Source organism: Onychostoma macrolepis, chromosome 18, assembly GCF_012432095.1.
Source record: "Onychostoma macrolepis isolate SWU-2019 chromosome 18, ASM1243209v1, whole genome shotgun sequence".
Lineage (NCBI taxonomy): Eukaryota > Metazoa > Chordata > Actinopteri > Cypriniformes > Cyprinidae > Onychostoma > Onychostoma macrolepis.
In genome coordinates this window covers 6053845-6066905 of record NC_081172.1, presented here as the reverse complement: position 1 = coordinate 6066905, position 13061 = coordinate 6053845, and the positions used below count along the sequence as shown (strand labels likewise).

The following is a 13061-nucleotide window of genomic DNA, read 5'->3' as shown; positions in this document are numbered from 1 at the left end:
TTTACTCCATCAATTTTGCTTTTTACCTTTCTGTCTGTCATTCCTTCTTTTCTTTTACATAACTTTCCTTCCTTAGATTGTTTGTTCTTTTTTTATCTATATTTTGTTCCTTCCTTCCTCTTCTTGAAATTGTTTGTTCCTTCCTTTTTTCCTGTTTGTTTGTTCATTCCTTCCTTCCTTAGTTTGTTTGTGCCTTCCTTTAATCCTTAGTTTGCTTGTTCATTTCTTCCTTTCTTCTTTAGTTTGTTTGTTAATTCTTTCTTTCCGTCCTTTGATTGCTCCTTTCCTCCTTCCTCCATTTATTTGTTTATTTGTCCCTTCTATCATTTTGTTGTTGTTGTTGTTTACATTGTTTCTTCCTTACTTTACATCTCATCTGTCCTCCTTTTTTCTTACCAAATTTACTATTTTCCTTTCCAACCTTTTCTTATCTATTTCCCTTCTCCCTATTTATTCCTTTCTTTTGTTCATTTAATTTTCTTCCTTCTCTTTTCTGTAGTTCCCTTCCATCCCATCTGTCCATCCCTTTTCTTACCAAAATTCCACTTTTCCTTTCCAATTTCCTTTTTTTTTTTTTTACATTTTTTTATTACTTTTTTTCTTTATTTCCCTCCTCCCTCTGTTTCTAATCCCACACATTACTTTTTACTTCCTCTCCCCTCCTCTCTTTTACCAACAACTCAGCTGGACAATATGGAGAGGCACCCGGCACAAAAGATCTGGCTTTACTGTGTATGGGTGTTTGTGTGTACATTTTTGTGTATGTGTGTGTGAGAGACAGAGAGAGAGAGGCGTTTGACCAAACAAAGCAGTTCTGTCCAGCATACATGCATGCAAACGTACAAAGCCTCTATTCTTCAGAGGCCCAGTGTGGAGAGGAGACTGTTGCTTTAGAGGCATCCATCAAAGCTGTGGTACCAGCAGCAGGGCTCTGAGAAACTACACTGGGAAACAGCTTTGATTGACAGGCTGATCATAGCGCTCACTCTTATTCAGATGAATCGAAGAGAGGTCAAGGGCAATCCAGTTAGGCACTGATTGTTGTGCGTAGTTGAGATCTTCAGATACTTCAGACACCATTTCTCTCTCTCTCTCTCTCTCTCTCTCTGTTATATGTACACTATAGGCTACATTCACACCGCAAACTAAGGTGCCTATTTCTGATTCTAATCTTGTGTAAAAAAAAAAAAAAAGATCATGTCTATATCAAGACTGCTCACACTGATGTCAAATTGCAAACATTTGGTTCCAATTCATTGCTATGAAAGCCTGAAAGAAAAAGAAAAAGAAAAAGTATATATATATATATATATATATATATATATATATATATATATATGTCACGAGTTCCCTGTCACCAGTCACCTGCCCTGGACTCCATTTCCCAGAATCCTCCCCTGCTCACACCTGGTTCCAGTCAGCTATCTCAGTCATCAGTCAAGATCCCTATCACCAGGATTCTATCACCCGCACCTGATGTCTCCAGTCAAGCCTCCCTACAAGAACACACTGAACCCAGTCACTCACTGTCTGGTCTACTGTTCACTACCCTGAACAGTTCCCAGACCTTTTGTGCACTTACCTGTATGTGCTTACCTTTTCAGACTCCCAGCGATCTTCTAGCGGTTCTCCATTGTTCCTGGTTCCCATTCTCCATCGATCCTGCAATGAAGGACTCTCATCAGTACACAGCAAAGACCCATTGAACTGACATCATCTCCAAGACTCTCACCCGCCATTTGCTCCTCACTATCTGTTTTCATTCAGTCATTAAACCTGCATGTGTTTCACTTACTTCTGTGTCTCCTCGCTTGTGTATTGTGACAATATATATATTAAATAAATAAATAATAAATTTAGTTTTGTTTTAAACTTTGGGTACACTGGCATATAGACCGCATAGCTAACAAACAAGCTACAAAACTCCAGTTTTGATATAATGTCTTACATGAAACATGTTCATTAGTCACAGTAATATGCCCTGTATTATTAGTAATGCTTTGCCTGAAGACCTATTTATAGATCATTATGCTTGTATCCATATTCATTTGTATAAACAACACTGCAAAAAATGCTTTTCTTACTTAGATTTTTTTGTCCTGTTTCCAGCCAAAATATCTACAAATTCTTAAATCAAGAAGGACTTTCTAGACAAATAAAAATCAAAAACAAGTCAAAATGAAGTGAGTTTTTGCTTAGAAAAAGCAAAATAATCTGCCAATGGGGTAAGCAAATTAATCTTATTTAAAACAGAAAACAAGATTATTTTGCTCAAAAACTCACTTAATTTTTACTTGTCTAGAAAATCCTTCATGATTTAAGAATTTTTAGATATTTTGTCTGGAAACAAGAAAAAAAATCTAAGAAAAGCATTTTTTGCATTGAACATATTCCACCTCAGAACACCCAGCAAGGACTTACAAAATTGGCGATTACATGCCTCAATAGAGATATTAAGCAATGACAGAGAGGTTACATAATTCACATCGCTAGGCGACTCATAAAAGTCTTCCATCTGGAAGTCACTACTCATTCCCAACAACATGCATTCCCATGCAATAACACTGGCACATTTGTAAATCTCATATGTAGCTGTAAACGGCCCGTTAGATTATCTGTCACTTTTAGATGACAGAACCAGAGAATGAGAGAGAGAGAAAGTGAGAAAAAAGGATGGGGGGGGGGTTAATGGAGGGGGTCTAACAGCACACCCCGGAGGGTCCTTGTTTAAATAATTCCTCTCAAGTCTCATTTGTTTAGCTGCAGACCCGGCGTGGTATTAATAAATGCTGCCTATTTCCTTTCCCCTTGATATGCTTTACTCACTATTGGAGGTCACCATTAAAATGGCATAAACATTGTTTCAAGATTGGACTCCACCTCCTTACCTATTTTTTTTATATTGTAAAAGTGCATGATATATATGAATATATGAATGCATGTAAAGACGTGAATCAAGTCGATTATGAAAAAAAACGCCTTAACATGAAGATACTCATATTAAGCTCATGTGGATGGACTAATACAGCTGATCTGGGGTGTGTGTGTGTGTGTGTGGTCCTTGTATCGCCTACGTTATGGGCGTATATTGTAGCAATACCATACAATTTTGACCTTGTGGGGACATTTTTGGTCCCCATGAGGAATCAAGCTAATAAATCATTCAGAATGAAGTTTTTAGAAAATCTAAAATAGCAGAAAGTTTTATGTGAGGGGTAGGGTTAGGGTAAAGGGTTGGAAAATACAGTTTGTACAGTATGAATCATTACGTCTATGGAATGTCCCCATCCATAAAACATGGAAACCAGTGTGTGTACTTATCTATGGGGACAAAATTTTCCTGAAATCAAAACTAGATCTGACAATTATGTATGTCCTGTTAAGAGAAAACGATAAATAGATAGATAGATAGATAGATAGATATACAGACAGTTACTATTTCTACTTCAATATGTAATGTGTAATTCAATGTGTTACTATCTTTATTTATTTATTTATTTAAGTCTGTCATTGTCCACATTTATCTAGGTAAATGTGTGTTTGTGTGTGATTGGTGTGCATTAATGCCTCACATCAGTGCTTGTACAACATTAGCTAAACACCACACCGTGCATGCCAACTAGTTTATCACAAACACACACACAAACAATCACTACGTGGTTTCTTACAATACAGAAATTAAACATCCACATTTCCAAATTCCACTCCACACTTCACTGACTTGAAAAAAAGGCATAAATAATTAAGAGTGAATCAATTATTACATTTTTTCCTCCGCAAACGAACATTTTGTATTTCTCATGCAGTAAAGTGACAAAGCAGAGCGCCACACACACAAGCGCAACCATGCATGCGTCTTTGCTCCATCCAATTGCAGCCCATTCGAGGGGAACCACAGGCTTAAATACTTGCATTTTAATGATACCCGACAGACCTCGTTGACATCACATCTGAGACAGAATGGATTAGTCTTGAAGGACAGAAATCTAACTGCACATCCTCCACTGTAAAGCACAACATGCTCAAGTGTTTACAAGTGTCTGGACGTCTCAATAGGGTCAGCATAATGAGACAGGAGTGTAGCTACACACAATGAAGATGACAGATTGCAGATGTTAAATTGGTTATCTAAACAATTACCTTAAATTGAAATGACCATGGTCTCTCTGCGCATAATTAATACTCTCAGAGATGTGTTTGTATGCAGAATGAAAATGATCTGGCTGCATATCTAACATCACTGCGCACTGCTGTCGGTGGGCAGAGCTCATTTCACACAGAGCCGCTGATACCCCCCCACTCATAACCGATCAATGTTTTGTTGCATTTAAACATGCATTTGAATAGATCTGAAAAATATGCATGCAATTCATAATGTTGATCTATGCATTAATATAACTAATACCCAATCATGACTACGGACAGAATCATAGCACACCTGAGACCCTGACCATGTGCTCCCGTAGGTAATGTTTGTTGCTCTCTCTCTTTCTCCCTCTATACCTCCCAACCTCTCAAATGAATTATCCAGGTAGCTGATCTTTATCCGTTTGAGCGTGCAACTCGTATTAATTGTTTAAAGGTGAGTTTTCTCTCTTTGGACAATAAAAAATGCATCCTCTCCAGATCGATTGTTGTTGCTAGGAGACAGAAGCATCCTGAGGCGAGGCAGCATCCCAAACGCCAGACGTGTGTGTTTTCTACTACAGCAACGGCACTATTTCTCTCTCCCTCTCCCTCTCCCTCCCTCTCTTTCTAGCTCTCGTTCGCTAGCTCTCTGATGAGTGAGCGCAGTGTTGTCAGCCTCTCTGCTGTGCTCCCCGCATGCGGACCCACACAAACGGAGTTAAGGAACAGTTTGAAATACAGCAAAGAAGAGGAAAAATGCAAGATTGCCGACAAAAGGAATGTTTAACAGAGGTAATGCATTTTTTTCACACAGAATACTAAATAAGCTTTGCTGCTGTTTTATAACACAGGAGAAATGGAATGGGAATGAATGCAAAGAGAAATGATGCTGTAGATAAACCAAAGTGCAGAGTTGAGCTTCATAAATCAGGGCTGATGTGATATTCATTTAGTTTGTGGTAATGCATAAAAATGAAGGCAAAACACTATTCGCAAATGTTTTAAACTTGTATATGGGGTCTAAAATGTTTAAAAAGACACCAAGATTGTATGAGAAAACTTTGCATGCTTCTAAGCTCATCATGTCTGTAAGAGATGCGTCTTAGTTTACACAGATGCAACGCGTAAAAGTCTTTAACCACTTTGAATTCCAAAGTGAATCAAAACTCACTGGGTAAAATGTTTTTATATATCTTATGCATATATCTTACCCATAAATGTAAATTGATCAAGAAAACACTTCAAGAAAGAAACACAAGAAAGCAGTGCTTCAAAACTGATTGGGATACTCCTGGGTGGAAAAAATGTCCAGAAGTTTTGTATGACTTCTGGGTCTTGCATTTATTTTTATAAAAATACTGATTTACATGTGTTTGTTTAGGAAATCTGAAAAAATCGGTTTAAAGATCTGCGTCCAGTTAAACCCCTTTCATTGTAAGGGTTTTCTTAGCTTAAGAGTTTGTTGCTGCTGGTGACTGAAAGGTTGCAGGTTTGAACATGAATCATTCTGTCCTTGATCAAGACACATAATCTCTGATATCTCCAGGAGGACTGCTCTTATTCTCATACATTTAAGTCACTTTGGATAATAAACATCAAATAATAGACTCACTTGTAATTAGTCTCGTTTTGCATCCTCACAGTCAGTTTCAGCAACGGTGTGGCAGCTGTGCTTTAGACTTCACCTGGATCTGTAAGATAACCAGAGAAAAGACGAGGATGATTCATAATTTATTGCGTCGGGGATCTGCGCTGAATTTTAATATCTCTGTTGCGTTGGGTTGGAGCAATGAATGTTATAGTGAGATGTGAGGTTGTAAAGCCTGATGATGTTCTGATATTCTGCATGCAACAGAGGTGTGGCTTTAACTCGTTTGGAATGATAATTAGCACAAGTAGTTAAGCTGGAGAACACTACAGAATAGAGTACACACATGTGAAGGGACTTTCACTTCAACTCAGCCACTGATAAAGGCAAAGAATGTCTGTGTCGTCCAGGGTTGCACTGGAGATTGTGCGTCATTAAAGGTCTATAAATGTAATGATGCGCACATGTTTTGCATATATGTTTATAGAAGAATTATAAAACTGTTAATGTGTGTGTGTGTGTGTGTGTGTGTGTATATACTGTATATATATATATATATATATATATATATATATATCTATGCATGTATAATAAAATTACTAATGTATGTATATATATATATATATATATATATATTACATAGACAGTTAAATAAATATAGATATTGATGTAGAATACACATCATATGTAGAATACATCATGAATATATTATGCCTTTTTAAAAAGAAAATACATTTGTTTGTCTTTGTTGTTGTTGGTGGTGGTGGTTTTTAAAATATACTTTTAATACTTTTTATATTCTCCTAGATACAAATATACAAACCACACATTAAATGTATGGAATATATATAAAATACATCAAAATATAATAGTTTATTATTAATAATATAATGCATAAAATTATACTTAATTTTTCATAAACTGACATTCATCAAATTATAATAATTGTATTAACTAATCATATATATATATATATATATATATATATATGTGATCACAACTTTTCACAGTCACCAAAGAGTTTCCAACATAATATTTGCAACATATTTTGTTTTAAGATGCTGGCTGAAAATCAGTCGATAATGTGTGGATTGTGTGTGAATGTGGGTGCGCTAAAGAAATCATTGTTATTGGACTGAGGAGTTGGCCTTGAATACACCAGACCACCCTGTTGAAATGCCTGAGAGTGTATTGTGTTTAAAGCTCACAATGCATGCTTTCTATGGCCGTGCATATATGCATGAAATTTACAGCTTCTAATAAAACTGCACATGTTCATGCACACAATAGCATTTGCTAATTAGCATGCGTCAAAGTTGTTATTCAAACTGTCTGCTGGGATTTGCAAGATTTTATGCATGTGTGCACAAGCGTGCTTCTCTCCATCAGCATGCATGTTTGTGCAATGGGCCGTTTTGTACACATGTGTGCTTGTGTGGGAGTTTGAATTAGTAAGATGCAGAATGGCCTTGTATAAGACCGGACGGCGATACATTTACTGAATATGATGCAGTAAAGTGCTGTGCAGTAATAATTAGCCTTTCAACAGTGTGGTCCGCTCAGCGCATGTAAATAAGTTCTTCCACAGCCCAGCGCGCTATAACTAGACTTGCACATATGCTGGCTATCCGTCAGTCAGATGAGCGTTAAATGAGACTGAGATCTCACTCTATTACAAACACATTAGAAATCACTTCTTGATGATTACATAGAATAAACGTAAAGCAGCAATGGATTTTTTGCATTCTGGACCTTGTCACCATACACAGGTATTTTCAAAAAACCAAAAACATGCGACAAACAGCATTACAAGTCCAACCCAAAAAAGGCAGGCATGTAAACCACTGTGAACACAGTTGAAGTATTTGTGAGCTCAGTGATGCGAATGCTGTTTATCTCCATAAGCGTTAAAGCATCCTGAGTGCTTATATTTTTCTTCCTCCTACGCATGTGTTCTCTCTCCGCTTAGGAAGTCTACCTTTGTTAGACTGCGTTTTTCCCTGCGACGAAGCCCATGGGTGCAGAGCTCTGTTAGAAATTCTGCTTTAGTAAGAGACTCCAAGGCCCCATCAAGCTTTCAAAACCCCTGCCTTCATATTCATTAATATGGAAAGAGTATGGAGCTGAAAACTAAAGATGCCATCAATGCACAATAATATTCTTACATACGCAGCACAGGTATGCTGCACGGTTGCATGCAAACACACTTCCAAAGTGCTCCCCTCTTCTCGGCTTGCTAAAATATGAAATTTGCATTGACAGACATCATTGTGTAAGAGTAAAAGAGTAGCGTTAGATCGTAATGAGAAGAATGAGCACGTCAAATGCATCACGCGGTGGCTGCCAGAGTGTGGCGTTCCCGCTGAAAGTGATTTTATAAAGTAGGCTAGCCTCTTCAGACTCCTTCAAAACAGCAATTCTGTTGCATAAGTCATGCATCAAATCAATAAAGAGATGTTTGAGTGTGTGTGTCTGTCTGTGTGCATGCAGAGAGAAAGAGAAAGTGATATGCAGAGATTTCAGCAGTCTGGCAGTCCCACTCGCTGCCAAGTAAATCCATTTCTGAGCAAAAAGAACAGCTTTGTAGTTTTTTTTTCTGTTTTGGAGGAGCAGCGTTGTTGCTGCAGAGCACTTCTACACTCTACAGAGCTCTACAATCTCACAATTACAAAGCAAACTGAATCTCAAACCAAATGCGAACACTTTATTATGATAAAAATATACAAGTACAGAATGTTTTCCTAGTGCAGCCCAACAGTATGGGGTGTCAATTATGTCAATTAGGTTTAGGCTTAAATTCAGCCACAGATTATTTTGGTGGAAAAACAGATACAAGGGCTATAAAGTGAAGAAGGTTACAGCCTTTCATGTGAGAACATTTAATTCTTCCTCCAGGTCAGATTAGTTAAACTCTTAAAGTTCACCCAAATACGAACATTCTGTCATAATTCACTCACTCTCATGTTGTATCAAACCTGCATGACTTTCTTTCTTCTGTAAAACACAGAGGGTATATTTTTGAAGAATATGCTGGCCACTTTTTTCAATATAATGTAAGTGAATGAGGACTGGGCTGTCAAGCTTCAAAGTGATAAATAAAATGATAAATGTATCATTAAAGTGGCCCATGTGACTTGTTTATTATTATTATTAATGAAAATCTTGACATCCACCCTTCTGTAGTTCTACTTTGCGATTCATTCTTTTGAGTGATTTTGTCAAATGAATCAGTTCACAAACCGAACTGAATGATTCATTCACAAATCAGACTGATCTAGCTCCCAAGTTCAACTCACTGACTCATTATGTTCATTAATTGCAAAGAATTATAGGTACAATATTTACCTATATTGTATGGTCATGTTCACTGTCATGAGCTTGGAGCAACATCAGCATGATAAAAAAAATTCAGTTCATTTGGTTAAACTATTCTTTAAAGAAAAAATGGTTCTACGTAGCACCAGATCAAGGTTCTTTGATAAATAATATCAGAGCCCTTTCTGCTGAAGTAGCATAAAAAAGCATTAGCAAAAAGGTCATAAGATCAATTTCTAGAAGGCTAAAATAAAAGGAAACATGGTCAAACACTACACATAGTTCTGTGTGTAAATGGCACAACACCAGCTTATTTTCATGGTCAACTCATGATATACAATGGTATATAGATTCTACATCAAGTTCTGGAATTCATAAATATACGTTGCACTGTGGCACTAACGTGGGCATTATGAGTTGCAAATGTAGTTAAAGTCGTTTTCCTATGCCAAAACAAATATATAAATAAATTATGCTAATATGAAAATGTATTCATGATAGGGTAAATCCTGTCAAAAACATGTCTAGATCACCCCCCCACCCCAACAAAAAAACAATAAGAAAAAATATAAATTATAAAAATTGTGTGATTATCTGCTCGCCCTCACCAACCTGTATGCTTTTTCTTCTGTGAAAACACAAAAAGAGATATCAGTTTCTAAATAAATAATTATTTCTTGTTAGGTATTACAGTAAAAAAAAAAAAAAAAAACAATAAAACGATTTAGAATTTCTCATTTATTTTCACTGCAAAGGATTCTGGCCATGAAGCAAAAAATCCTTGATGGTACTAACAGGCGTCAGTCAGGCCTTTTTTTTTTTTTTTTTTGGCATGAAATCTGATTCGGTTTGATTCACCCAGTAGGTCTTGTTAACTTATTTACTAGGAAAACCCTTGTATATACAGCATATAGTTCAGTTTTGGGGTAGCAAAAGAACGGGATTCGGTATCTGCCTTAAAATTCCCTTTCAGCGCATGTTGAGTGACTGAAGCAGACTACATCTGAAACGACTGAGATGTTAAACATAGCGTAACGTACATCTCTTCTAGACTGGAATGAAGACTTTCTAATGATAGTAATTACTGACAGCGACGGCTTGGCAGGAGGGATCACAGTTTGACTAGAAAAGTTTGGGCATGTAGCCCAAAATGAAACTAACTACTTTGTCTTTTAGGAGTCTACTGCTGATTGTGTCTGAAGATTTATCTATTTTGTGAGTGTGTATGTGACTAAATAAATGATGTGTTTTATCAGCTTCAGTCTATGGCTCCTGACAGCGCTTCTCTAAGTCGCCACTGCAGGGCCACTTCCCCCGCTGAGTCACAGCATCCTGACATACACTTTATCTCTCTGCTCTCTCCAGCTTCTCTGAATATCTTAATCCATAGAATGCGATTAATGGCGAACTCACTCAACTCTATTTCATATCTCAGGAAATGGGGCTTGCTTTCGAGTCATACAAAAGTCCTAATAAAACACGTTGTAGGTCACTCTGTCTTGCAGGACTCGTCCTTACGCTCAGCTTTCTGGATTTGCTGTGTTTGGAGTTTTTCCTGGCTATACCTCAGTGTCGTGTTTATGGATCAGTGGCCTTACAGCTGTTACAGAAGCATTTTTAATATTTAATTGTGTCCCTCCACTATTGCTGCTCGAAGGTCTTTTTCTATTCTGCAAAACATTTATTATCATCAAAAAGTCTCCCTATGTAACCAAAGGATTCAGCAATATAAAGTGCATTCAATACTGTGTGTCAAAAGTCACACTTGCCTGTTGTGGTTTTGCTATGTGGCTGCAGATAATAGATACTGATCTTGTTTCCATATTGATTCTTTTGGAAATATTTTATGTACTTGTCAATTTTTCTTAAGTAAAAAAAAAAAATAAAAATCTCTCAACTAATGCTGCAAACTGGATCCTTCCCACTTGATGCATTACTATAATATTAAAGGTTAATATTAACCCAAAATATATTAAATTAAATTGCTATTTATCAATATTCTATTGATATCAATATTAAACATATTTTATTTTAATTATGAGCACTCAAATGAAATTGCATTTAAATGTACACATAAGGCAGTATTTATATCCACTTTCTAATGATATATAGGCCTATGTTTTACTCCAATTTATTATATAAACCTTTAAATAGTGGCTATCATAAAAACTAATGACAAATATATTACTTCAACAGGTTAAAAAATATAATGAATGTAATAAAGTATGTATATTTACCAAAATGTTACTCTCTAAGACTAAGTTATTTTTTCTAGCTGCTAACTAACGAGCTAAGTTACATTGAATGGCTATCTGAGGTAAATATAGCGTTCCGTGATGTTGTCCACAGATTGTTTTATTGACATCTTTCCACGGTTGAAACGCGATAACATGAATTAAGATAAAGTTCAGTAAGTTGTACTGTGTCTTTCAACATACCTTCTGATGTTCATTATATTTATTTCGTGCTGTAACGTAAAGCGGAAGGGATGATCTGTTCATGTTCTCTCGCGCTGCCGTTTAAACTGAGGCGTTCTGTCACGTCACAGTAAAGAGCGCCAAAACGTTGTTTATCTTTTTTCGAGGTAAAATTGACAGAAATAAAAGCTGAGACTTTGTGTCATATCAAAAGTAACAAAGTACAAAGCTTAATGCAATTATTGGACAGAAACATGCTCATAATGTTTTGTGAAGCTTTCCCGCATCGGCTGCAAATTGGGATTTAAGAATTTTTGTAGCTTCATTATAATGAAAATCGATTAAAATCGGGAAAATATATTTTCAACCCGGCCCTAGGTGCTGGTGTGTTGTTGTGTGATATATATAAAAATAAATACCTCAATGTAGCAAGTAAAATATCCCTTTGCAGATTTTTTTCTTGCTTGTTTTAAGCATAAGATTAACATTAATATCAATATTTGTATTATAAAAAAATAACAAAATTACAGAGTAAGAATCTGTATCCCCACCCCTTCTTCAGTCTAAGTCTATGGGATATTTTCACCTGTTTCAGAATGTCTACTAGGTGAAAGTTTATGTAACCTATGTCCACCTAGAAAAGTAATACCACACCTCTGCTCAACACCAAGCCACACAATTTGAGAAATCATTTGAACATAGGCTACCTGTCAACATTTGGGTATTGTGATTTAATGTGCTGTAATGTAATTATTCCACCATGTCTGATATTAAAATCAGTACGACACACTTTGCAAAAGGCGTGTGCATTGTTGATATGGCTTCCATCCAGCTGTTGTTAAATTTACATTTCGCCGGAGCACCTGAGTCTTCTCCCCCCATTCCGTGGTGCTTGTTTCCTTCCTGCGCTACTTACAGTAGGCTACTGCGAACATATCAACAGCGCCACTGGGTCGTAGGTTGCCAAGTTGAGGTCACAATTGTGACCCTGGACCACAAAACCAGTCATAAGTTGCACGGGTATATTTGCAGCAATAGCTAACAATACATTGTATGGGTCAAAATGATACATTTTTCTTTTTTACCAAAAATCATTAGGATATTAAGTAAAGTTAATAAAGATATTTTGTAAATTTCCTACCGTAAATATATCAAAACTTAATTTTTGATTGGTAATATACATTGCTAAGAACTTAATTTGGACAACTTTAAAGGCAATTTTCTCAATATTTTGATTTATTTTTTTATTTTATTTTTTTCAGATGATGTATAAATCTCAATTTCAAAAACGTTGACACATATGACTGGTTTTGTGGTCCAGGGTCACAAATGGGTTGAAATTTGTATGATGTGTCAATTGTGTGAGAAGGATGCGTTTCATACAAGATATGGCAACTTGGACAACCTTGGAATATGTTGACGTGATTATTCATATGATGAATTATTCATATGACTTTTTTATAGAAAGATTAAAAATACGGGAGAAATACAGGAAAATATTTAAACGGGATGATAGCAGGATAGAATGGTAAGATACGGGAGAATCCCGGGAAAAACTGGAGGGTTGACAGGTATGCATTTGTATCCATACATAGCATGAACAATGCAGCACG

At 36.3% G+C, this 13061-nt stretch overlaps 1 protein-coding gene and 1 long non-coding RNA gene across 3 annotated transcripts in view; one reads left to right on the top strand and one right to left on the bottom strand.

The window, feature by feature from the left end:
* Positions 1-1327: 1327 nt before the first annotated feature.
* On the bottom strand, positions 1328-11614 carry LOC131523989 (uncharacterized). Its single transcript, XR_009266899.1, has 3 exons — positions 11470-11614; positions 5741-5819; positions 1328-1662 (listed from the first exon to the last, which is right to left on the bottom strand). It is a non-coding gene; the product is annotated as an uncharacterized LOC131523989 (long non-coding RNA).
* Positions 4796-13061, top strand: part of grm3 (glutamate receptor, metabotropic 3) — a 41646-nt gene continuing 33380 nt past the window's right edge. The window contains exon 1 of one of the 2 annotated variants that reach the window (XM_058750676.1): positions 4796-4920. Coding sequence is in view for 1 of the 2 variants with exons in the window: in XM_058750677.1 (XP_058606660.1) it covers positions 4885-4920 (36 nt within the window). In the remaining variant the exon portion in view is untranslated. The remainder of the gene's footprint in view (positions 4921-13061) is intronic. The other variant, XM_058750677.1, reaches the window with a different exon arrangement.